General features: G+C 38.7%; 2 protein-coding genes across 5 annotated transcripts; both read right to left on the bottom strand.

Moving 5' to 3' along the window:
- Window positions 1-39: 39 nt before the first annotated feature.
- Window positions 40-2926, bottom strand: LOC141642420 (pentatricopeptide repeat-containing protein At1g01970). Of its 4 annotated transcripts, none has more exons than XM_074451216.1 (3): window positions 2408-2926; window positions 442-1394; window positions 40-337 (listed from the first exon to the last, which is right to left on the bottom strand). In XM_074451216.1, exons 1-2 carry the CDS (start codon window positions 2843-2845, stop codon window positions 618-620), a joined length of 1215 nt encoding a protein of 404 aa, XP_074307317.1. In that variant the 5' UTR covers window positions 2846-2926; the 3' UTR covers window positions 40-337; window positions 442-617. The 4 variants fall into 4 exon arrangements, with proteins under 4 accessions (XP_074307317.1, XP_074307316.1, XP_074307315.1 ...); XM_074451215.1 differs by having other exon boundaries at window positions 40-327; XM_074451214.1 differs by having other exon boundaries at window positions 446-1394.
- Window positions 2927-3846: 920 nt separating this feature from the next.
- On the bottom strand, window positions 3847-11154 carry LOC141642418 (mitogen-activated protein kinase 16). Its single transcript, XM_074451211.1, has 10 exons — window positions 10512-11154; window positions 9402-9810; window positions 9136-9263; window positions 8951-9010; window positions 6597-6746; window positions 6335-6490; window positions 5848-6059; window positions 5210-5311; window positions 4928-5088; window positions 3847-4632 (listed from the first exon to the last, which is right to left on the bottom strand). Exons 1-10 carry the CDS (start codon window positions 10533-10535, stop codon window positions 4346-4348), a joined length of 1689 nt encoding a protein of 562 aa, XP_074307312.1. The 5' UTR covers window positions 10536-11154; the 3' UTR covers window positions 3847-4345.
- Between the last annotated feature and the right edge of the window lie 15733 nt (window positions 11155-26887).

Raw genomic sequence — 26887 nt, 5'->3', positions numbered from 1 at the left:
TTACTTTCTGCCTTTCTGGTGTTCTTCAGCACTGTGACAGTTGGAAGTTAAAAATTTATATAAAATGTTAAATAAAAAATTCCAGTACACGAAGTATCGCTGTTGGTGCTAAACACAAAACGATATCAGATTGATTTTGATCTCCTAAAAACAATAAGGCAGCATATATGATATTTCCTCGACTGCTAATGGCCCCATTAAACGAAGATCAATCCAAAAATAGCGAACAGCTTTCGTCTTTAGGCTGGCATGCTACGACTTATGAAGGCGTTTTGGTTGCATTGTACTGATATCTTTCTAGCCTTCACTGGATATTGTAAGGAGCATCTGCACAGAACTAAGACCAAGTTAGACAAAGCTATGTTCGGAGATTACTTTACCAACAAAGGATTGAGAATTGAATTCCCAAAGCTTAAAAAGTCATACACAGAGCTGACATACTTACTAATGCAAGTACAGTAGCACCGGGTTTGCGACTCTTCAGTAATCAGTACCATTGTCGTTTGATACAAATAACAAAGCAGGCAGCACTAAAAAAAAATACGGCTGCACAACCACAATCACTCTATAAAGCACCATGCTACAGCTTGCGGCTCAGTTGGGCATCACCAAGATCTTCAAGAAGCAGGTACATTGGCAACACATTCTCTCAAGACATGCGCCACATCCTCGACTACTCCTAACCTACGAAACCACTCAACTAACACCTGAGAAGCTTCTTTGCCAATTAATATGCCTTCTTTCTCTAAAGATAATAGCAAGTCCAGAGCCGTGTTTAGCCTGTTTTCTTTCTCGTAAGTTGCTAACAAAAGAGCTACACATTTATCATTAGGCTCAATACCAGCCTTTCTCATATTGTCAAATGCAACACGGGCGTTTTGGCTTTCACCAGCCAAATGATACGCGTTTATCAGAAGTCCACACAGCTTAATGTCGGGACTAATGCCAGCAACTTGGAGTGCATCGAAAACCCTTTGAGCACCTTTGGCGTCACCCTCCATAGAGTAAGTTCTCAACAATGCTTTGTAAACTTCTCTACCTGCGTAAATTTCTTGAAACTCCATTTCTTTCATTAAATCTTCTCCTTTATTAGGCATCCCGGCCCTAATGTAAGCCATGATCATAGAACCATATGATCTTTTATCTAATGGCTCATCGAGAAGCTTCATTTCTTCAAATGTTGCCTCAGCCAGCTTAAAATGACCGGCTTTGCTATACATGTGAATCATTGTAGTCAATGTGACTTGGTCACATGTTAGGCCTCTTTTACTCATAGTTAGCAGTACGTTTTCTGCATCTTGAAGTCTCTCCAACTTTGCGTATTGATGAATCATCTTGGTGTAATCGCGAATATTACCTTCAAATGATTCTTCCAAAAGCACAAGTCCTGAAATCTAGAAAGACAATTGGATATAAGTTCCAAAAACATGTTTAAGATATCCCTTTTTTTTCTGGTTTTCCTTTTATGTTCCCTTATCGTTGACAAAAGATTGTAGGTTCTTCACTATGTCCGGTATCAAAGAGAACAAATATTTACGACATTCACTTTGCTTGGTTCACTAAACTTTTTACGCTTCATATATTGTGAAGTATCAGTCACTTGATGCAATTCAATACGGATCTCAGGCGTATTGCTGCGTACATCTTACCCCTATCTCGCTATAGACACGAACCATTAAGACAATGAGGTGACTATTGCTGTTGATGTCGTTGGCATTTTTTGTCTAGCAAATCAATTCCTCGGAGGAAATTCAAACTAAAGAACATACAGTATATCATAATTGTACAGGTTCGCCACTGTGAACCCTCAAAAAGGAGAAAAACACAAAAGCAGATACGTAGACAAATCTAATGGCATTTTCAAAACACAAATTCTCATTATAGACAGGAGATATCCGTCGGGCTAAATATCCACCCACTTAAGCATAAGACAAGCAACAAGTTGCATATGGTGGGCCCAAAAATGTCAACACTTTAAGCATATTTGACCCGTTTTTCACTTTAGACGGATATAGTGAACTAGTTCTAAGACCAATATAGTGTATTCAGTATTCTATTATAGCTAATCCAAGAATTGGCAGATTCACCAAGAAATGTCAATGACTCCGTATTGAACATCACCCTTTGCAATACTATTTCAGTAAATCACCATAGCAATTGTAGTATCCCTTGTATCACAAATTCTTGTGTAAAACGGTTTTACACAAGTGCGGTTCTAAAACAAGTGTCATTCTACAAATGATCCCACTAAAATAACTTGGTTTTTTTTGTGTGAGAGATGGTTTTCCAATGTTTTATCGTAAAACCGTTCTACATAACATCAACAAAACTGATAAACTAATAAAACATACCAACAAAACACACCAAAACCAACAAACAGAACACCATAGTAATAAGATTATATTACCTCAACGAACAAAGGATGATCCAAAAACTTCAATTCTTTAAGAACAGACAGCCAATCAGCTCTAATAGGCTTCATAATGAAAACCCAAGCAGACAATAAATCAGACAAACAAGCTTTATCAGGATCAAAACAGATAATCTGTCTCATCAAAGCCTTACATCTTTTCTCCATTGTTTTCGGCAATCTTGAAATTACAGCTTTCTGGGATTCAGACATATTATCTTGCTTTATTTCAACCCATTTAAATTTGGGTACCTCTTTGTTATCTTGGATTTGCACATTTTGTGTAATTTGTGCATTAGGGATTTGTGTTGAAAGAGGTATGAATTGGGGTTTAAGTGATTGGGAAATTGTGGGTTTTGAGAGGAATTTGGAGATGTGAGGGAGAGTGGTGTTGAGGAAAGGGACAGAGATGAAGTGAGTTGGGGAACAGGCCATGAAGATAAAATTGAGTTGAACTCTGGAGCATGCGGGTTAGTATAGCTCAGCACTTCAGCAGTCGGTTTCCCTTTAAGACGGTCGTGACCCATCCTAGATGTAAAACGGGTCAAATACTACCCTATATAGTTGGGATAAATCAACGCGACATTCTACTTTTGTGTCTCATCCGTCTATTTAACCCGTTTTATTTTATAAAACGGATATGCCTATTAAAACAAGAAGTCAACTTTTTCCGACAATAGTGATTAATCCCCTGTTCAGGGGTGATTTTTGATAGAGCTATGTAAATACTAAAAATTGGCGAGTACTTTGTCATTTATCTGATGTAGTACATCAGATGGTATAGTTTTTTAGCATTAAGATAAAGTTTTTGAGTTTTAATTTAAAATTTTTGAGTTTTATTATAAAGTTTTTGAGTTTATTTACTTAAACTTTAATCTCAAAAAGTTACATTATAACTCAAAAAAATTACATATAAGCTCAAAAAAATTTGATTTTTGATATCATAAAACTAAAATGTAATTTATAAACTCTATAGTACTCGAAAAAAATACACAAAAACTCAAAAAGTCATCAAATATGATGTAGTACATCTGATATACAATCATGTTTCTCCCGTTTATTTAGACACCGTCTTAATTAACCAAGATTAGTTAGATAACATGAGATTCAATACAAATTCAGATAAATATGAATTTCTATGGCATTCCTCTTCTGGAGAGAGTGAATTCAATCGACACAAATTCTCCTAGTATTGTTTCTGCTAATAGTTTACACTTTCTTTTTAGTCATGTTGTATGGAGCTTGGATGCAAAACTCAAAAACTACTCCGTATTATCTATTAGAGTAAAGACCGCAACAGCTAGTCTGTGCACCTTCTGATTTAAAACACGCGAAATATGACTAATTACCTTACTTTGTATGTGCATGTATTAAATCATTCCGAGAGTAAACGAAAACTATTTGTAAGACATAGGACTATAGGAGCATAGAGCGTGTAAAAGAAAAAGTGCACAAGTATTCAAATTGTACTGTTAAGCTTTCACAATCCTCTTGGTGCGCCCCTTCTCAGGTTGGAAGTAAGAAACACAGTATTTATTACATTATGCGACGACAAAATACAACAGAAGTCGGACTTAAACAGCGTACACTAGCATTATGTGAATAACAATTAAGCAGGAGTCCATTTCTGTCATTAGCAACTCATTTCATCAAATGGATGGTTTGGTTCTCGAGAGTAACTCGGGTCTCCCTGCAATATCGTCCCATCAATGAAACATCTGTATTTATTCGGAACAACTTGTCGTGCATGAACTTACAGTCTATCTGGAAAGCACCACATTGCACCAAACAGATAATCGGAAACTGCAGCTCCTACATATCAGAGTCTCCAACAGACCTGTTTTCACGAGTCCCACCTCGTGTATCCACCCGTCAACAACACGTCAACTCCCAAACACAATTGCTTGCCGCAAAGTGCAAGCTCATACTTAATAGTTAATACCAATTTCTACCAGCCCCACCTTGAGAAGCAGCTACTTTGCTTGCCAAGTACTGGGGCTTAGGTTGAAGCCCATTGGGCCCTTCCATGACTTCGTCTTCTCCTCGCTCATTTGCGCAGCCTGGGTTTCTTTTTGGATATGAAGCAGAGCCGACATATTTAGATGGTATAGCTGGGTTCCTCACAATACGTCGCTGTTCCATCATCTCGGCTGTTACTGCAGCCCCACAGTTGTTGTAGCGTAACACAGAACCGACAACCTTCCCCGGCCTTGCAGCACTACCTGTTCAACATAATAAACCCATTCAAATTTCTGATTTTCACTCCAATTAGATTGTATGGATGGGTAGGGCCATCACAAGTGCACGTCACAAGGTCATTTTGGTTACACACGTAGCGTCAGGATCATTTTCAGGTCATTTCATGTTGGGTTATTTTGAATCAAGTCAATTAAGAATTGGTCTACTTTGAGGTTGTTCTTTTGGAGTTCAACTCCGGTCTGGCTAGTTTTGGCAGGTCTAGATAACACATGAAAACTAAATCATGTACTCAGATCGCTATTCAAGAATAATTCTTACCCTGTACAGTTTGAGGAACTTGTAGAGGAAGCCTACCCATAGGGATTGCACCATTTCTGTCGATGAGTGGCTTTTCAACATCCGCAATTTGACATCTGGAGAGATCGTCAGTGACTTCAGCAGAGCCATGGACCGAGTTATCAGAGTACAATACGCATTGCCTGTAAGAGTGAAATTGTGTGACAAACTGAGTCAATGAAACCAAAAACAAGCTTCATCTAAAGCTGTGGAAAAGTGAAATGAGCAGCCAAGTGTAAAGAGTATTGAGAACTTGAGAAGTACCTCGGCAGAGAAGCGTGCTGCCTCTCAGGGGCAGTGCCAGTTGAACCGTTTTTGTAATGCTCCTCAAGGTAAGCAAATTGCTTTTTGAAGTGGTCAACAGCACTGACAAAGAGTAAGAATCGACTTTAGGGACAAGTTATCCAAGTCTCCAATTTTCCATTAAGAACTCGGAAATCCATAATCAACATGTTGTGTTTTGTGTACTATGACCACCTATAATCCTACATTTACTTTCCTCATCTTACGTTGATGGTGAACCGGTGTAAACTTTGTCCATCAAATTGTTCAAATAAGTAATATGTGATTTTGTAATGCTAAGTATAGTTTGTTACGTTTAGTTAATAACGACTAGATATCTTCATATTATCATTTTAAAAAATTGTATTATGATTTTTGAGGGAAAAAAATAGTCAAAATTGACGTTTAACTACCGAAGTCAAATGTAGACTATATAAACAGGATGGACAGAGTAAAATCTAGCTATTGGCATGGAATTCCAAAATGGAAGATTCGTGTAAAGAAGAATAAATAAGGAAGAAGCTGACGTTAAAAAAGGAAGGCATACAAGCAGTGTACAAGTATATAACAACATCGTACAGAACAACATACAAAGAATTGGTAGATCAGGAACCAAATACCTCGGATACATGAAGCTAGTTGGTTCAGAACCGTCCAGTGACTCCCTCAACATCTTGGGATGGTACTCAAGAATCTCCCTATAGATGAGCTCCCTAACATCGTCCTTTGACACTCTTCGTCTCTCAAACTCAAACTCCATTTTTGTGACAGGTTGAGCAGAAGGCTCCCTCTCAACCTTAGCTAAGCCCCTGAAGTATGGATCTGCAAGAGCCTAAAATGCAATATCACAACTCTGTTAGAAGATTCGGAAGGCTTTAAATGCATCGAGTACATTGCTTGCAAGGTTATGCTACTCCGACTCTTCATATTATCTTGCGCACAATGTCTGACACTCGACACTCGGACATGGATATGACATTTGGGATTTGGCCACATCCATCATATTAATCCAAACATGAGAATTTCCATAAAATAGTTGAGCCCGGCACTTGTACGGACACATACCCATTTGCTATTCTCTCTAAACAAGCTTCAGAGCCAACTAACCTCTTCAGCAGTAGGGCGGTCCTTAGGATCAAAGGCAAGCATCCTTTCTAGCAAACGAAGGGCAAGAGGATCAGCATTTGGAAATTTGTGGGTGAAGGGAATAGGCTTCTTCTTGCGCATGCTGCTCAAGTATCGTCTAGCTTTCTCATTGCGTATCTGTAATAAGATGAATACCACCAATACATCATCAGGAACAAAGGCTTCAATTATGGAAATAATTGCATGCACGCTGAGATACATGGTTTACTAGTTGAAAACAAACCCGGGCAATGGCTTCTGCGGATGGAGTTCCCAACAATTCTGTCATAAGATCCAGTTGGTGGACTACATTCTTTCCTGGAAATAGAGGCTTTCCAGTAAGAAGTTCGGCAAAAATGCACCCAATGCTCCAGATATCAATAGCTGGTGTGTACTGAGGAAAGAACAGTGTAAACATCAGCGAATAACATCCTAACATCAACCCAACAACATAGACTTACACCCAATACGATTTGGGGTGAACATGAGAGAATCTGAAGAAAATTAATTCAACGAAAGTAAAACAGACATTAAACAAAGTGTGGTAATTGCAGAGAGTGAGGAAAGTACATGAAAGTTCTAAACTTCAAGTTACGAAGATTCCATTAACATAAACGTTAACACCATAATAATAGCAGGTTGATGAAAGTGACCACGACCTTGCATAAGTGATAAATAGTGCTCTAATTCTACCCCTCAACTACTGTCATCAAGTAATTTAATATTTTACCAAGCTCTGCTGTTTGTCCATCACAGGGATGTCAGGTGGCAGAAGATAGTCAGTCATATGCTGAAGCGTGTACAGGATTTAGGAGGTGATGGTCACTACCTATGTTACTCAGCGACTGAAAGTGTTGTACATGGGCATAGGGAAATGAAAATTGGTGTTATGGCAGTGTCAAATAGAGTATTGTGACATGTTTGAGAGACGTGGTAGATAGTTAGCTACTGCACAAACTTATAAGAATTGAGCTGTAACCAAAAAAAAAGCCACATTCTAACAGCGACTACAGGAATGCATGCATCCGTGATGCTAATCAAATAGTACCACTGATAATTCATGGCTAAAGTGTTGTAAGGTCCATAGACCATAGGGACAACAGAGATGATGTGGCTGGAGTTTAAAATGGCATGAAAGGTATTTGACTAATTAGAAAAGACTCTTTTGTAGTTTTCTGTTCTTCAAACCCGAGCACCATAAGTAACTGACCAGTAGTAGCAAGGAGCCCTGATTAAAACAACAGCTATAGAAGTCACCTGGGGATGTTCAGTGAGAATGGTATGAGTTTTGACTGAAACCAACCCGTAAGACACACGAATACAGCACAATATATTTCCAACTTCAATTTCATAGTACAACAGTAGATTCTTGGCAAAAAAAATTACAGAAGGGCTGCTAACTTGCAGGTTACTGTTTCAGCTAGTTTCACAAGAGTAGACAATTCAAACCCAACCCGTAAGCATATAGAATTTTTAGGGTGCAAATTCTACCCGAGCCACTCTCCGAGACAGTGCCCAGATCGTATGAAATTTCATTACATAGATATAAACCTACAGAGTGATGTGAAGTTCGCGATACTAGAAAACAGTTTAGTGGTCCAAAATCTACTACCTTGGAAAGACACCCACATTGTAAAATTGAGAATACAAAACACGGTATAGATGTAGTTATATATTAGTGCCTGGAACATCTCTTTTCCCCTTTCACCTGATAAAAAATAACTTAATAGTCCAAAACCTGCTACACCTTTCGGGATCTGTACTTTACTCACTTTATTCCCCCATTTGTTCCATTTAGTTGTTTATATATTCCTTCTGTTCAGTTAAATAATAGATTGTTTATGTGTCCTCATTTTGATAAGTTTCAAGAGTTAACAGGCTCACATTATACTCTTTGGCTCGTTACCCTCTCACATTATATATGAAAAAATTATTATGACAGTAAACAACTGCTAGTCTACAGAAAATCCTCCATCCAAAATTTTTGCTCTAGAGTCAAGATCTTGGCAGCAGAAGGCATACACTCAAATTATTCCTCTTTTTTAACCTTCAGGAGTAATTGATAAAATTTCTCAGGCTTCTATATGACAAAGGATCATTTACCACTCGGTTTCAAAACTACCTATTCTTTGCTTCAGAATAAGAAAAAAAAAAAACTGTGGCTGCCTTAGCTGGCTGAGCTACGTTTTATTGTTAAGTACCAGTCATAATGTACTTCTCAACACGGTTCTCATTGTGATCATTCAGAAACCACCTCTTTGCGATGTTAATACAGGGAAAAACTTGCTTACATTAGACTCCCCTTAGTGAGCCATATATTGGGGCCCTTGAGCCATAAAGGTAATATTGACGGTGTATCTATAAGTAAACAGCCAAGCAAGGAATCCTAGACCAACAGAGATAGATATAGAACTAGCTGTAGACAAGGGAAGTTGGGAATAACAGAAAAACAGAAAAACACACATGTCAAAACAGCTCCTGCACAAAGAAGCAGAATTTAACTAAATGTATCTGTTGCATCAAGACACAGTCGGCCAGAAGTAAATCCTAATTCCAAACAATGATAAAAAAAATAGACTTATGATCGTAGGTTTATACCTTAGAAAAAAACGATCCACACAGCTCAGGAGCCCTGTACCACCTTGTTGCGACATAATCCTAAGCAAAAAAGAAACAATCAAGAGATAGATAATGAAAAATAGAAATGAAAAGGAAGGCATCATGAAAGATGAGCCAAATGAAAGAAAAAGAGCAGAAGCTAGAGCTGATAACAGTCAACATACTGTCCAGAATATGGCAGTTGGAGTATCATTAAAGGCAACCCTTGCAAGACCAAAATCACAAATTTTGAGCTTGCAATCAGCATTTGCTAAGATATTCTTTGGCTTCAAGTCTCGATGAAAGACATTAGCTGCAAGAAGTAATGGTATTTACAGAAGTCAGGTAGAAGTTACAAGTTTATAGTTATTGAAACAAACCTTCAGCTTTCTAATACGAAGTACTTTTCTATTTTAAAAGGAAACATTCTAGCCAATATGAGAAAACATGCCTGTATGAATGTATTTTAAGCCTCGGAGAAGCTGATAAAGAAAGAACTGATAATGCTCTGGAGTCAAATCATCATTTGCTTTGATAACCTGATGTAGGTCAGACTCCATTAACTCAAAAACAACATATATGTCTTTAAATTCCCTTCTAGAAGGAGGCAACAATATATGCTTGATTTCCACTATATCTGCATGACGAAGAAGCCGAAGAAGTTTGATCTCGCGTAGGATTCGAGTGGCATCTGAAACATGCTCAAATATATCATTAATCTTCTTGATTGCAACTTTTTCCCCGAGATGAGTGTCATACGCAGAACATACAACACCATAACTTCCTTTACCAATCACCTCCTCTATCTTATACCGGCTACCTTCACCATACTCGGTAAAAAAGTCCACTTCTGCTGACCCCTGCATAATAAATAAAAAACGCCATATTAAAAACCTAAACTCCTCCTGCTTAGGACCATATCACCATAACTCTAATCTTCCAGCATGTATAGTGACGTCAACTTCCTAGGGCAAACCGCTTCCTCTTCCTCTGCTCTTGCAAAGCAAAGCAGTAGCGCAAAGAGGCAAGCTCACAACCCAGACTTCCCTAATCAAAATCGCTGACGACCTTTCTCAAATCTCACATTATATTTCATGATAGGAAATTCAAGATCCAAGTACCAAACCCCTACAATTCTACAAACAAACGAGGACTTCCCTAAAACAAGAACCAGTAACACCAACATTATCAGACAGTGACACAGCAACCATATGACTACATGAGTAAGGTACTAGCAATAGTAACATACTAAAGATCACCCTATTATTTAATCATAATAAATTTATAAAATCATTTTTTTAAAATGGTACTTAAACATGCTTTAAATTTACTAGTTCCATCTTAGTCATTTGTTTACCTTTTATATTCATTTGTTTACTCTTTCCGTATCAGTATTTTAATCAAAGGTAAACAAATGATTGAGATGGTATTAATCTTTAACTGCATTATTCAATCCTAAAGCACAAAACCAAAACAAAAACTAAACTTATAATTAGCTAGATCTTGAGCTAAAAAATTAAATCATTCAAGAAAACAAAAACACTAACAAATTAAGCATTACCTTTCTCCTTTGATCAGGTTGCATTTTTGCCACAAAGCATCAAAAGAGCTCCTTGATCCAAATTAATCAGTAAAAAAATAAACCCAATTGATAATTCTTAAGTAGAATCAAACCCAGATTAATGATACTCAAATAATTCACAAATATCAAAAAAGTTGTGAACTTTTTGTATGATTTTGTGAAAAAACAAAAATACCCAATTAATTTATCACAAAACCCAACTCAAAGAAAGAATCTTTAAGCTGAAATGTAAAGAACCCAACTTTTTTGCAAATTAGAAAAAGATAATTATGAACTCAAATTTGTAGATCCAAGTAGATTAGTTCAAAATAAAACAAGATTTAAGTGTTTAAGATGAGAGTACTTGAACAAGTTCAAAGTGTTTTTATTGAGGATTAACAGATAATATAAAAAGTTTTAAGATATTAGAGAAGGATCTAAGAAAAGAAGGTGGGATTTATTTGGACAGACAAGAACAAATATGTGGGCAGAAATAATTTTGGTGCTTTATTTCTAATTTGCTTAATTTATGGTGGGTAAAGAAAGGATGGATCTTTGAGAAAGAAAGATGAGTAGGGTGAGAAATGGTAGAGATTTGAAGTCCCGTGAACAGTGAATTAGTGATGTAGCTTCAAACAGATCCTCATTCGTAAAGTTTTAGCCTATAACTTGGTCTACCCCTAATGAGTTATGACTAATGACTTCATTAGATTTAGTGGATGAGTCAATCATGTTGAGTGGTATAGCTCATTTTCGGTTATGATTATCAAGTTATTTATGAATAATGATCAGTCTGTAATAATAAATGTTTGACCGAGTTGAGTCAACTCGATTCATGTGATACTCCGTATTTAATAATTATATAATAATAATATTTTATTGTATTTTACGAGTATGTTGTGAGACGGAATAATAAATAATAATGATAATAATACATCGTATGTATACATGTATATACTTACTCCTACCATTATACATATACTCCCTCATCTTATCCACACTACCCTTATCCACACAAAATCTCAACAAAATCCACAGACTAAAGAGAGAAGAGAGAAAGAGAGGAAAAGGAGATTACGTCACACCGTCTTATACTAGCCTTTATATTATTTTATTCATACCAATGACTCGTCCCGACCTCGACCCACCTTTGAGTCGTCCTTGACCACCCATTTGACCGCCGTAAACCACCCATTTATGGGCTTGACCGAGAGTAAAAAGGGATTTTGGGGGTGTTTGGTGACCCGTGTTAGGGCTTCGGGTTTGGGGGTGTTGCGGGATGTTTTAGGGCTGGGTATGGGCGGATCTAGGTCGAGGATGGTGAGAGGTGTCGAGTGGTGGTGGTGGGTGGCCGTGAGGGTGACTGTGATGGCCGGAATATGGGGTAGAAGGAGGGTGTATGGACAGGGTGTTGTGTTGCGGTTGTTGCAGTTTGTTGCGGTCGTTGTGGGTGGTGGCTGCCGGCATGGTGGCCACCCTTGGACCCACCGTGGCCAGGGGCGGCACCGTGGTGGTGGTGGCGGCCTTGGTGGTGGCGGGTTGTGCGTGGGTAGTGTGAGAAGGGTGGTGTTTATGGTGTTTGTGGGTGGTGTTGGTGTCGGGAGTTGATGGTGGGGTCGTGGGCTACTGTTGGTCGTGGCCACCATGGCTGGTGGTGGTGGCTCACGGTGGCAGCGGTGGTGGTGGTGGTTTTGGGTTGAGTCGGGTTTTTGAGTAATTAGTTAAGACGGGTTTTATTTATTTAATTAGTCGTATACGTATTTGTATAATATATTAGTATATTTATAGGTATTGGTATAAATATATTAGTATATTATACGCATTGGTATACGTATTGGATTAGTATATTTATACGTATTTGTATACATGTTTGTATGATTAGATGAGTATATTTATACTTATTTGTATTACTATCGTATTTTAGGAAATGTGTTTTGTGAGACGGTTTTACGAGACGGACCTAACTTGTGTGACGGTTTGCTTATGCGGATTTGCTGTGAGGTAGGTTAATCATACTCAGTTTAAATATTGCATTTGAGTTGTCATGTGAGTCGTGTTTTAGCGGTTATTGCATTATAACATGATATTGGTTAAGGTGATTGGAGGAATCGGTAATTGGCATATTGCGTGGTATTTGCATTTATTATACTTGTCATGCATGATGCCTGTCGTTGTGTGCACCAAAAATAATATTTATAATTTCCAAACTACTACTAACAAGCGGTAGTAAGGGTCGATCCGCAGGGAGGTAGGGAGATAATAGTTGTTTCTATATTTCAGTCTATCGGGTAACAGTTGTGGGGGTTTTGATTTTCGATTAATTAAAGAGGCAAATGAAATAAATAAGTAAATAAAAACAAGCAATGAAAATAAATGATGATAATCAAATAATAAAAAGGAGCCAGGATGATCGGGTCACTACAAACTTGATGGCACAAAAGTCTAGGTAGGTCTCGAAATACGGTCGTGGGTGATGGGTATGACAAGTCCTCTCGGCCCAAGTCAACTAATAGCCCCTCTCGGTCTATGCTATTAGTCCCTAGGTGTCACTAATACTAACTTTCGTTCTTGACTAGTGATCCTAATGCCTAAATTACATTATCTTTCGATCTAGCAATTTAGCCGTCTTAATTCGTTAATTTAAGTCCTTCCCTATCTTTCGATCTACGGGTTGGTCAAAACTAAGCATCTAACAAGTCTCCGCTAGGTCTCATTGATAGATATTGCACTTAACGAATTAAACGAAGCAAATCGACGCTGAAGTCGATCGATCGACCACTACTCGATCGATCGACCAACCTCGATCGATCGACCAGATAAGCCAGTCGATCGACCAAGCCCTAATTTGAGGGTCACCTATTCGTATGCCATCTACGCTAAGTTCGCCTACATCCTAGCAAGGTATTTAGCTACTCATGTCTATGACAAAAACAACAATAAAATTAAGGCATAAAAATACCGAATTCATGATTGAAATAATCAAACAAATAACATAAATTAATAACACGGCTTTGGGAATCCTAGCTAGCAAATCTAACTATAGAGAAATTAAAGCAATAAACTGAAATTTGGAATAAAGAATACTGTATGAAATTGCAGCGAATAAAGATCCCAAAAACCGAATGCGAAACTAACTTGTATGGAAGGAAATAATTATAAACTAAGAACCCTAGAATTTGATGATGAAAACTGATAAAAACCGAATGAAAACTGAATGTATAAAACTGGATGCCTAATGCTTAATATCAGGTTACGTTATATAGAAATATAACGTAACATTATTCCTAAACCTAACACATCTTGGGCTTCAGGTTTCTCGTTCTATAAGTTTAATTCACGCATCAGCTCGTAAGTTGGTCGATCGACCACTTAGGCCAGTCGATCGACCAAAGGTGTTGTACAGAATTGCATTCTGACGATTCCTGCAGCGCGCACCGATCTTAAAACAGCTGTCATTTCTTCGTTACTTGGTCAAATCAGGCGTTCTATGCGGCGTTGGAAAGCTAAGAGGATAAGCTTTCACCTCCAATTGGAATCAATTGATTATCAGCTCTAGAACTCGAGATATAGCCATTTTAAGCAGCCTGCAATGTCGAGAAGCACTTCTTCGCTTGTTAAACTCGTACGCACCCATGCTTTTGCTATCTTTAGGCCTTGAAACGCGCACCAAGTTCGCTTCCCGAGTCTTTACTCCATGTCAAATGCAATGCAAGGTACTCGGGGACGGATTTAGCTCAATTTCCGCTGGATTCTTCACATTTCTGCAATAATGTACAAAAACACAAAAGTAGACGGAAATAGGGAGAATAGTAGCATAAACTACATAAATGAGCTCTGAAATGCGTGTAAAATGAGGTGTAAAACATCATATAAATGACACGCATCAAACTTCCCCAAACCAAACCCTTGCTTGTCCCCAAGCAAGAACTAGACTCGATCCTAAAACCTAATGGAACGAGTTCAATCTCAGAGCGAATTACAAACTGCAAAGCCTAAACCATTTTAATTCATTAACCAACAATCAATTAGTAATGCGAATCATGCAAACGAGTTATGTAGTCGTTAAAAACTGCTAAACCGTCAACTATAGAGACTTGTCAAATTGGACTCTCACGGGTCGCTCAAATCACTCAAATAAGCACAGGTGAATATATGTAAAGATAGAAAGAAGCAATTTTGTGAAGACTCTCACCTAACTACGACCTATGAAAACATGCCTGCAATCTAATATGAAAGTAATCTCTACAACCGTACATACGCATTCCAACCAAACAAATGACCATGACACATGCCGAGGTAGATATGGATATGTAAGGTAATGGGTAAGAAGAGGCAAAACATTTATGGGAATGTGGAGGTATAGGTGATCAAGCTAGTACCTAAAAAAAACCATATGACAACATCCAACTTCTTGCTCAAAATCAACAATAAAACCCGCTGCTAATTATCAAGCACAAATCTCGCAACTTCCATAAAAGTCAACTCCCCAAAGAATATAGATGATAACATGGGAGTGAAAATCACCAAATCATAATAATTGAAACATGTGATTTTTTTTCTTTATTTTTCTCGGGCTGCAGTCGATCAACCAAAGGAAGCAGTCGATCGACCACCCTCTTCAGTACTGCACACTTTTTTTTCCTTTTTCGAATCATTTTTTCTTTTTTCTTTTTTTTTTCTTTTTTCTTTCTTTCATTTTTCAATTCTTTTCCCTCCTTCATTCTTTTTGTCCATCATCATCTCAAAAATGAGCATATAACCAAACCGCAATAAACATATTCCCGAAAACTAAGGCTACTAGCTTGACAAAGGCAGGCTGAATATAGGATGTAGTTAAGGGACAAAAGGCTAAATTTGGCTATGAGGGGCTCATGGGTAAAATGAATAAAGGGAAACTTCTACCACATGTGTCAACAAACCACAAACTGAATGCATACGGGTATTAAGCAGATTAAGTTCATATTTATGCACATTTATGTAACATGTCTCATAAGGAGTAACTACTCACATTCCTAGATAAACTGGTCATGAATGTCACCAGTTATAAGGCTCTAATCTCAGAAAATGATGTAGTTTGCCAAAAATCTAAGTCATGTCTCAAGATTCAGCAAAAAATTAACGAAAACTCGTAGACTATGCATATTGATTCTACTAATAACATGTCAATTAGCAAGGCTTAGGCGTAAACAGCTGCAAATGCAATGTCATCATTGAAATACTACTGTTCCGACTCGACCTATATGCTAAAATAAACGTGCATTTTTTTGAAAATTTTTCAATTTTTTTGTATATATATAAGGGAAATGTAATAAACAAATGCAAACTGAAATGTAAACGTGAATGCAAGCAAATGAAATGCAACGCAAAACCCTTCCCCAAACCAAATCGCACAATGTCCCCATTGTGCAAAATCATGTAATGAAATAAAAAGAGAAACGGGAATTTGCGTTAAATTAAACAAACAAGACATGAAGTGGAAATCGGGAACTCACAAGACTTTAAGCGCAGCAAAAAGGAAACCTCCCCAAACCAGCGTGAGCTAGGAGGTTTCAGTAGCCAGCAGTGCTACCAATAGTTACCTGAAAAGACAACAATACCACGCATAAAACCAAGAAAGCAACGTGGAAGCGATAGTTATGTGCAAAAGATGAAGAAATGGAAGAAAACAGAAAAATGTCGGAAAATAAAAGGGAGGAAAGACTCCCTCAATTCCGCAAAATGACCAAACACAGCAGGGGAAAGGTCGTGAACTGGTACAGCAGCGACAACGGTCGATCGACCATCTTACCCAGTCGATCGACCAAGATGACGGGAACAGAAGCTCCTGGAACTGTAGCGCTCAGTCGATCAACCAAGATGGCCAGTCGATCGACTGAAATGGCTGCTGTAACTTCTGATTTCTTCGAATTAGCTCAATAAATTGAGCTAACAGGGTCTATAAACCTGCAAATACACATAACAATGCGCCCAAAATTGCGCAAAACCCAAAGTAACAGTCTAAAGTTTATAAAAATCCTAAGCAAACCAAATTAAAGAGCGAAGTCTCGCGCACACGAAAAACGATAAACAGTCTAAAAGCAATAAATTGTCTTAAAAAGGTCTAAGAAACGAATCAACGGAAACTGCGGAAAATCTCCGACCAAGGCTTCTGTCTACATGAAGTAGCTTCCGCAGTGCTCATCTCAGAAGCTGGACTCCACTCTACTCCGACTGGAATACTCAATGGATCATCCCTAGCATCTTCCCAAGTATGGCCATCATCTTCTAGTTTCTCACACTCAAGATCCGACTCCGAAATTTTGACTGGCTCCTTCTTCTTGGGCTCCTCATCTGGCTCCTCGTCCGTGCCATAACTAAGACATCCTAGACCGCCTCTTTGAACAATGGGCTCCTTCACAGATGGAGCGATTAGCGGTTCCTCCTTCCCCAAACCATTTCCTGCAATACTCAAAACAGAAGAATCTTCCTCCAATTTGCTCCCAATCTGGGGCGGAGGTGTCATAACAGTAATAGGTACAGGCAAGGGAGTAGGAGTGTCAGTAATGACAACATAAGACTTACGAGTAGAAATCGCATTACAAGTCACAGGACACATAGCATCTTTCTTCCTATAAGTCTGGGCAAAATTAATGGACTGCTTCCCTACTTTAAAGGTCAGTGTCCCTGAGCCAACATCAATACCCGTGAGAGTCCAATTTGACAAGTCTCTATAGTTGACGGTTTAGCAGTTTTTAACGACTACATAAATCGTTTGCATGATTCGCATTACTAATTGATTGTTGGTTAATGAATTAAAATGGTTTAGGCTTTGCAGTTTGTAATTCGCTCTGAGATTGAACTCGTTCCATTAGGTTTTAGGATCGAGTCTAGTTCTTGCTTGGGGACAAGCAAGGGTTTGGTTTGGGGAAGTTTGATGCGTGTCATTTATATGATGTTTCACACCTCATTTTACACGCATTTCAGAGCTCATTTATGTAGTTTATGCTACTATTCTCCCTATTTCCGTCTACTTTTGTGTTTTTGTACATTATTGCAGATATGTGAAGAATCCAGCAGAAATTGAGCTAAATCCGTCCCCGAGTACCTTGCATTGCATTTGACATGGAGTAAAGACTCGGGAAGCGAACTTGGTGCGCGTTTCAAGGCCTAAAGATAGCAAAAGCATGGGTGCGTACGAGTTTAACAAGTGAAAAAGTGCTTTTCGACATTGTAGGCTGATTAAAATGGCTATATCTCGAGTTCTAGAGCTGATAATCAAGTGATTCCAATTGGAGGTGAAAGCTTATCCTCTTAGCTTTCCAACGCCGCATAGAACGCCTGATTTGACTAAGTAATGAAGAAATGGCAGCTGTTTTAAGATCGGTGCGCGCTGCAGGAATCGTCAGAATGCAATTCTGTACAGCACCTTTGGTCGATCGACTGGCCTAAGTGGTCGATCGACCAACATACGAGCTGATGCGTGAATTAAACTTATAGAACGATAAACCCGAAGCCTAAGATGTGTTAGGTTTAGGAATAATGTTACGTTATACTCCCTCCTATTCATTCATTTTGTCCCCCTTCTATTTTGCACAAGAATTAAGAAAATGATTTTGGACCACACAAAACACTCTATTCCACTCTACCCCACATGTAATTAAATTTGGACCACACAAAAGTTACCAAAAAAGGAAAGAGGGACAAAAATCCGACTAGCTTCGATAAGGAAAGAGGGACAAAATGAATGAATAGGAGGGAGTATTTCTATATAACGTAACCTGACATTAAGCATTAGGCATCCAGTTTTATACATTCAGTTTTCATTCGGTTTTTATCAGTTTTCATCATCAAATTCTAAGGTTCTTAGTTTATAATTATTTCCTTCCATACAAGTTAGTTTCGCATTCGGTTTTTGGGATCTTTATTCGCTGCAATTTCATACGGTATTCTTTATTCCAAATTTCAGTTTATTGCTTTAATTTCTCTATAGTTAGATTTGCTAGCTAGGATTCCCAAAGCCGTGTTATTAATTTATGTTATTTGTTTGATTATTTCAATCATGAATTCGGTATTTTTATGCCTTAATTTTATTGTTGTTTTTGTCATAGACATGAGTAGCTAAATACCTTGCTAGGATGTAGGCGAACTTAGCGTAGATGGCATACGAATAGGTGACCCTCGGATTAGGGCTTGGTCGATCGACTGGCTTATCTGGTCGATCGACTGAGCCGGTTGGTCGATCGACTGGAGTAGCTGGTCGATCGATCGACTTCAACGTCTCGATTTGCTTCGTTTAATTCGTTAAGTGCAATATCTATCAATGAGACCTAGCGGAGACTTGTTAGATGCTTAGTTTTGACCAACCCGTAGATCGAAAGATAGGGAAGGACTTAAATTAACGACTAGCTAATTCTTCTTGTTAGATGCTCCTTATCTGGCTCCTCGTCCGTGCCATAACTAAGACATCCTAGACCGCCTCTTTGAACAATGGGCTCCTTCACAGCTGGAGCGATTAGCGGTTCCTCCTTCCCCAAACCATTTCCTGCAATACTCAAAACAGAAGAATCTTCCTCCAATTTGCTCCCAATCTGGGGCGGAGGTGTCATAACAGGAATAGGTACAGGCAAGGGAGTAGGAGTGTCAGTAATGACAACATAAGACTTACAAGTAGAAATCGCATTACAAGTCACATGACACATAGCATCTTTCTTCCTATAAGTCTGGGCAAAATTAATGGACTGCTTCCCTACTTTAAAGGTCAGTGTCCCTGAGCCAACATCAATAATCGCACCAAGAGTGTGCGAAAAGGTCTACCCAAAATGATAGGAATATGAGCATCCTCGGGTATATCTAGTACAACGAAGTCAACAGGAAGAAAAACTTTCCTATTTGCACAGAATGTCTTCTAAGACTCCTATAGGCCGGACCGCGAACGATCAACCATCCATGCACGTCATGCTAGTAATCGCAAACCTAGTTAATTTCAATTTTCTAGCTAGACTCAAAGGCATAACGCTAATGCTGGCTCCTAGGTCACATAATGCCTTCTCAATTGAGAAGGTACCAATATCGCAAGGAACGGAAAAGCTACCCGGTCGGCTAACTTGTGTGGAGCAAAGTGTGAGTCAAATAGGAACTAGATTCTTGATTAAATTAACAGACTCGACCCTATCAAGTTTCCGCTTCTTATTTAAAAGTCAAGTTTCATGAATTTCATGTAAGCGGGAACTTGATTTACCAACTCAAGAAAAGGTACTTGCACATTAAGACCATGAATGACATTTTTAAATTTTTCAAAGTATACCTCATCTTTCGTTGGTACCAACCTCTCTGGATATGGGGCTTGCAAAAGTAACTTAGCCCTCTCCTCTAGGTCTCTCATACCGGCATTATCCGGCATTGGAGGACGAAATGGCTCATCATCGCAGCGCAGCGCAGATCGGTCGATCGACCATGTATGTCGGTCGATCGATCGACTTCTACAGAACGATAGATGTTTCTTTTCGCGGACCGTCGATCGATCGGTGATGTGGTCGATCGACCGTGATTACTCGCGATCGTCTTTTTCTCGACCTTTTTCTTCCCTTTTTCAAGACTTTCTCGGTCCATCAAGAGCGGACCCGCTCCTCGGCGTCATTGCATGTACGGTCTCAATACGCCGATTCGAGAGAGTGGAATTGACTTGGTATCTCAGCTGCATTCTTGTCTAATGTGGCAATTTGAGATATCAGCTTCGTGATTAAGGCCTGATTCACCGCATTGCTTTTCTGTACTTCCACCATAAGCAACACACTAGACTCGTCAACTCGCAACTTCGTTTTTCAACTCTTCTTTGACGGAGTGGAAGGTGGTGGGGCTTCATGAGGAGGCACATATGGTTGATGCGGTGAAGTAGGAGCGTAGTTATATGAATTGTCGAGCTGAAGTTGATGAAAAGCAAACATCTTCTCCTTAGGGTGCCCGCATGCCCCAGATGTGTGTCCCGCTCCGCCGCATCTCTCACAAAACAGCACCTGCTGCTCCTGAGAATGGAACATGAGTGGACCCTCCTGAAGTACTGCAAATAAACAACACTAAAGAAAAAGATAAGAACTGCCTCAAGGTACTCAGTCTTCCCTTGAGGCGAAACACAGACTAAAATAAAAAAAACAACTAAAACTAGCGCTGCCTCCCCGGCAACGGCGCCAAAATTTGATGCCTTTTGTCCCTTAACTACATCCTATATTCAGCCTGCCTTTGTCAAGCTAGTAGCCTTAGTTTTCGGGAATATGTTTATTGCGGTTTGGTTATATGCTCATTTTTGAGATGATGATGGACAAAAAGAATGAAGGAGGAAAAAGAATTGAAAAATGAAAGAAAGAAAAAAGAAAAAAAAAATGATTCGAAAAAGGAAAAAAAAGTGTGCTGTACTGAAGAGGGTGGTCGATCGACTGCTTCCTTTGGTCGATCGATCATGAAATTTCGAGAAAAGAAAGAAAAAAAATCACATGTTTCAATTATTATGATTTGGTGATTTTCACTCCCATGTTATCATCTATATTCTTTGGGGAGTTGACTTTTATGGAAGTTGCGAGATTTGTGCTTGATAATTAGCACCGGGTTTTATTGTTGATTTTGAGCAAGAAGTTGGATGTTGTCATATGGTTTTGTTTAGGTACTAGCTTGATCACCTATACCTCCACATTCCCATAAATGTTTTGCCTCTTCTTACCCATTACCTTACATATCCATATCTACCTCGGCATGTGTCATGGTCATTTGTTTGGTTGGAATGCGTATGTACGGTTGTAGAGATTACTTTCATATTAGATTGCAGGCATGTTTTCATAGGTCGTAGTTAGGTGAGAGTCTTTACAAAATTGCTTCTTTTTATCTTTACATATATTCACCTGTGCTTATTTGAGTGATTTGAGCGACCCGTGAGAGTCCAATTTGACAAGTCTCTATAGTTGACGGTTTAGCAGTTTTTAACGACTACATAACTCGTTTGCATGATTCGCATTACTAATTGATTGTTGGTTAATGAATTAAAATGGTTTAGGCTTTGCAGTTTGTAATTCGCTCTGAGATTGAACTCGTTCCATTAGGTTTTAGGATCGAGTCTAGTTCTTGCTTGGGGACAAGCAAGGGTTTGGTTTGGGGAAGTTTGATGCGTGTCATTTATATGATGTTTTACACCTCATTTTACACGCATTTCAGAGCTCATTTATGTAGTTTATGCTACTATTCTCCCTATTTCCGTCTACTTTTGTGTTTTTGTACATTATTGCAGAAATGTGAAGACTCCAGCGGAAATTGAGCTAAATCCGTCCCCGAGTACCTTGCATTGCATTTGACATGGAGTAAAGACTCGGGAAGCGAACTTGGTGTGCGTTTCAAGGCCTAAAGATAGCAAAAGCATGGGTGCGTACGAGTTTAACAAGCGAAGAAGTGCTTCTCGACATTGCAGGCTGCTTAAAATGGCTATATCTCGAGTTCTAGAGCTGATAATCAAGTGATTCCAATTGGAGGTGAAAGCTTATCCTCTTAGCTTTCCAACGCCGCATAGAACGCCTGATTTGACCAAGTAACGAATAAATGGCAGCTATTTTAAGATCGGTGCGCGCTGCAGGAATCGTCAGAATGCAATTCTGTACAGCACCTTTGGTCGATCGACTGGCCTAAGTGGTCGATCGACCAACTTATGAGCTGATGCGTGAATTAAACTTATAGAACGAGAAACTCGAAGCCCAAGATGTGTTAGGTTTAGGAATAATGTTACGTTATATTTCTATATAACGTAACCTGACATTAAGCATTAGGCATCCAGTTTTATACATTCAGTTTTCATTCGGTTTTTATCAGTTTTCATCATCAAATTCTAGGGTTCTTAGTTTATAATTATTTCCTTCCATACAAGTTAGTTTCGCATTCGGTTTTTGGGATCTTTATTCGCTGCAATTTCATACGGTATTCTTTATTCCAAATTTCAGTTTATTGCTTTAATTTCTCTATAGTTAGATTTGCTAGCTAGGATTCCCAAAGCCGTGTTATTAATTTATGTTATTTGTTTGATTATTTCAATCATGAATTCGGTATTTTTATGCCTTAATTTTATTGTTGTTTTTGTCATAGACATGAGTAGCTAAATACCTTGCTAGGATGTAGGCGAACTTAGCGTAGATGGCATACGAATAGGTGACCCTCGGATTAGGGCTTGGTCGATCGATCGCTTATCCGGTCGATCGACCGAGCCGGCTGGTCGATCGACCGGAGTAGCTGGTCGATCGACTAGTAGCTCGATCGACTGATAAGCCGCGATCGACCAAGCCCTAATCCGAGGGTCACCTATTCGTATGCCATCTACGCTAAGTTCGCCTACATCCTAGCAAGGTATTTAGCTACTCATGTCTATGACAAAAACAACAATAAAATTAAGGCATAAAAATACCGAATTCATGATTTAAATAATCAAACAAATAACATAAATTAATAACACGGCTTTGGGAATCCTAGCTAGCAAATCTAACTATAGAGAAATTAAAGCAATAAACTGAAATTTGGAATAAAGAATACCGTATGAAATTGCAGCGAATAAAGATCCCAAAAACCGAATGCGAAACTAACTTGTATGGAAGGAAATAATTATAAACTAAGAACCCTAGAATTTGATGATGAAAACTGATAAAAACCGAATGAAAATCGAATGTATAAAACTCGGATGCCTAATGCTTATCAACGTTACGTTATATAGAAATATAACGTAACATTATTCCTAAACCTAACACATCTTGGGCTTCGGGTTTCTCGTTCTATAAGTTTAATTCACGCATCAGCTCATAAGTTGGTCGATCGACCACTTAGGCCAGTCGATCGACCAAAGGTGCTGTACAGAATTGCATTCTGACGATTCCTGCAGCGCGCACCGATCTTAAAATAGCTGCCATTTCTTCGTTACTTGGTCAAATCAGGCGTTCTATGCGGCGTTGGAAAGCTAAGAGGATAAGCTTTCACCTCCAATTGGAATTACTTGATTATCAGCTCTAGAACTCGAGATATAGCCATTTTAAGCAGCCTACAATGTCGAGAAGCACTTCTTCGCTTGTTAAACTCGTACGCACCCATACTTTCAGAGGCGTAGCTACCATAGTAGCATGGGGTAGCAGCCGCTACCCCAAATCCCGAAAATTTGACTAAGAAGATGAAATTTTGCTACTCCATATATGGCTGCTATTTGTCAAAGGGTAAATAAATAATACGTTTCTCGGGTAGCATCAGAATGTACATGGTCTAGTGGTAAATTACAAGTACATATCGGAGGAGATGCGGGTTTGACTCCTACAATAAGCAATTTTTTTCACGTGTTGAGTTGTATATTGCTTGTATATGGTACCCACATTATCTTTTAACCTAAATAATATCTCTCCTAATATCGTATTCTCAAATTCCCAACTCTATTTCCCTAAAAAAACAGAGTATGTCTCCTTAGAGATGGTCTCTTAATATGCTTTGTTGAGAGAGACCATATTACAATTTTAAGAAAAAATGGTAAAAAAAGGTAATAAAATAGATACAAATCATGTTTTATTATAAAATAATAATATCTCTCCTAATATCCTATTATGTAATTCCCAACTCTATTTCCCTAAAAAAACAGAGTATGTCTCCTTAGAGACGGTCTCTTAATATGCTTTATTGAGAGACTATATTACAATTTTAAGAAAAAGTGGTAAAAAAAGGTAATAAAATAGGTACAAATCATGATTTAAGATAAAAATAGGCACATTTATTATGTAAATAGGTACGAAATTACTATGTCACGATCAACAACAAAAGGGTCACGAAATACAAATAAAAGGGTGCGAAAGACTGGTCCCTCAATAATTTATTGAAAGACCGTCTCTCCCAAGTTTTATTGTTTTTTATTAGTTACGTTTGATAGTCATACGAATTGCCCTCGCAAAACAAATGCTTGATGAAAGGTCTTAACTACCTAGGATTTGAGGCAACGTCATTTCTTTCACAACAACCACGTCAATTATTCCGAAAACATTTTTTTTCGTATTTTCAAATTGAAAGTGTAGATCTTATTGACGATCGGCTTCACTCTACTTTCGTCTTTTGCTACCCCAAATTTTCAATCCTGACTCCGCCCCTGCATGCTTTTGCTATCTTTAGGCCTTGAAACGCGCACCAAGTTCGCTTCCCGAGTCTTTACTCCATGTCAAATGCAATGCAAGGTACTCGGGGACGGATTTAGCTCAATTTCCGCTGGATTCTTCACATTTCTGCAATAATGTACAAAAACACAAAAGTAGACGGAAATAGGGAGAATAGTAGCATAAACTACATAAATGAGCTCTGAAATGCGTGTAAAATGAGGTGTAAAACATCATATAAATGACATGCATCAATGCATATTGGATAATATAACGGTTGTGATTGTTGGTTGTTGTTGAGGAGACGGGAGACGGTTGGGAGACCGTCTTCCGCTTGGGTCGCCTCTTGGAGTTTTACCACTCTAAGAGAGTTGTGCACATTAATGACTTGAGTTTGGAGGGACTCGTGTGTTTGAGACACGACGTCTGGCAGGGGATCCGGTTGGCTTTCAGACCCGGTACGTCTGGGCGTGTCACGGTACCTGTTTGTGGTTATCGGTATGTCTGGGCGTGTCCCGGTACCAGTGTGGTTGACGGTATGTCTGGGCGTGTCCCGGTACCAGTGAGGTTGTTAGTATGTCTGGGCGTGTCCCGGTACCGTGGTGGCGGTTGTTGGATATCATGTTGTTCATATCATAGTCATGTTGTATACTCTCACTCGAGTCGTGTCACACTTTAATTATTTATTGAAACTGATGTTTGTTGTGTCTGTGTCTTTGTGACCTGTCTCTTTTGGGGTAGCATGTGTCGATCCATATGATATCCTTTGGTCATATGGGGAGCAGGTTATGATCAGTTTGTTTGGATAATACGCGGGAGACGGGACGAGCTTGATGATATCACGAGACAAGTCTAGTTGACTAGAAGAGTATAGACATCACGAGTTGTATTTTATTTATTTACTTGTTTACATTTATGTAATTTATTAACGCTATAGTTATAATAAATGTTCTTTGATTGAAGTTTTGAAACACTACCTCGGGAAGCCGAGATGGTAACGCTCCAATTATCTTGGCCGGATAGTTGGGGTGTTACAAAGTGGTATGAGAGCGACGATTTTGGAACCTAAAACCAATGAACCAAAAATGAATCTAGGAGAGTCTAAGTAAAATGAACCCGACATGAGTACAATAGGAGATCGGTTTTGGATAGGTAGGCGCCATCATGCCAAAGCTAGTGCCTATCGTCTCAGTTGGTCACTACGTGGGTGGTTACGAGTCGGGAAACGTAACGTGAAATGTTGCATGATTATGTGAATCGTGATATGAATGCATCCGTGTTATGGTATTAATGTATGTTTGAATATGGCATTGAGCATAATCATTAGTGAAAGTGGCATGAATGCGTGTGTTTTGTTACTCGTTATATGTTATCGTGTGATAGAATTGTTTGTGAAATATGATAGCATGTGATAAATGGATAAGTAGACTCATGTGAGTAGTATATCGTAGATAGATTGGTGTGTGTTGATATGAGGGACGGTAGTCCCGAGTCTTGGCATGTAGATATCATAAGCGTATTTGAGCTTGCTAGTGTTGTGTTAGAGTATAAATGTTGATGATTATTCGTAGAATAGTTATGATCATGAGAGTTTTGTGTCAAAGATAGTGAGTGTGAGACCAAACTCAATCGAGTAGAGTAGTACTCGAGCGTGTTGACCAGTCACTCGACCGAGTGGATGAGTCACTCGATCGAGTGGACAGTTCACTCGACCGAGTGGTCCTGTCACTCGACCGAGTGAGCAAATTTGAGAAATTAGAAAACTTCTGGAAAGTTTTCACTCGATCGAGTAACCTGTCACTAGACCGAGTGGAGTTGCACTCGATCGAGTGCTCTAAGTACTCGGCCGAGTGGGCCTGTTGAGATGAGAATTTCGTGTAAAATTTGCTTTTATACCTTATCTTTTCATTTCTATCTCGAACCTTGTAACTTCGGCATCGATTTATCTTATAATAATTCAAAATTTTCATATTGTAATTTGTTGTTTAAATACGCTTGCTACTCCAATTTTCTTGATTCGTTTTCTCAATTTCGACCATGTAGTTGAGTCATCTCCCTCATTTTTGCAAATTGAAACAGTTTTGGGGAAGTCTTTATCACATTAGATTGCATGCATGTTTCATAAGTCGAGTGAGTGTTTCTACTCCTTTCTATATTTACATATATCTCACTCTTACATACTTATGAGTGCATGAGTGAATCCGCGAGAACCCGACTAATTTGTCTTGCAAGATCGAAAGGTATTTGGCATTTGTCTAA

This window comes from Silene latifolia, chromosome 2 (assembly GCF_048544455.1).
Source record: "Silene latifolia isolate original U9 population chromosome 2, ASM4854445v1, whole genome shotgun sequence".
In the NCBI taxonomy this organism is placed as follows: domain Eukaryota; kingdom Viridiplantae; phylum Streptophyta; class Magnoliopsida; order Caryophyllales; family Caryophyllaceae; genus Silene; species Silene latifolia.
The sequence above is the reverse complement of the archived record's forward strand: the minus strand, read 5'-3'. Positions and strand labels throughout refer to the sequence as shown.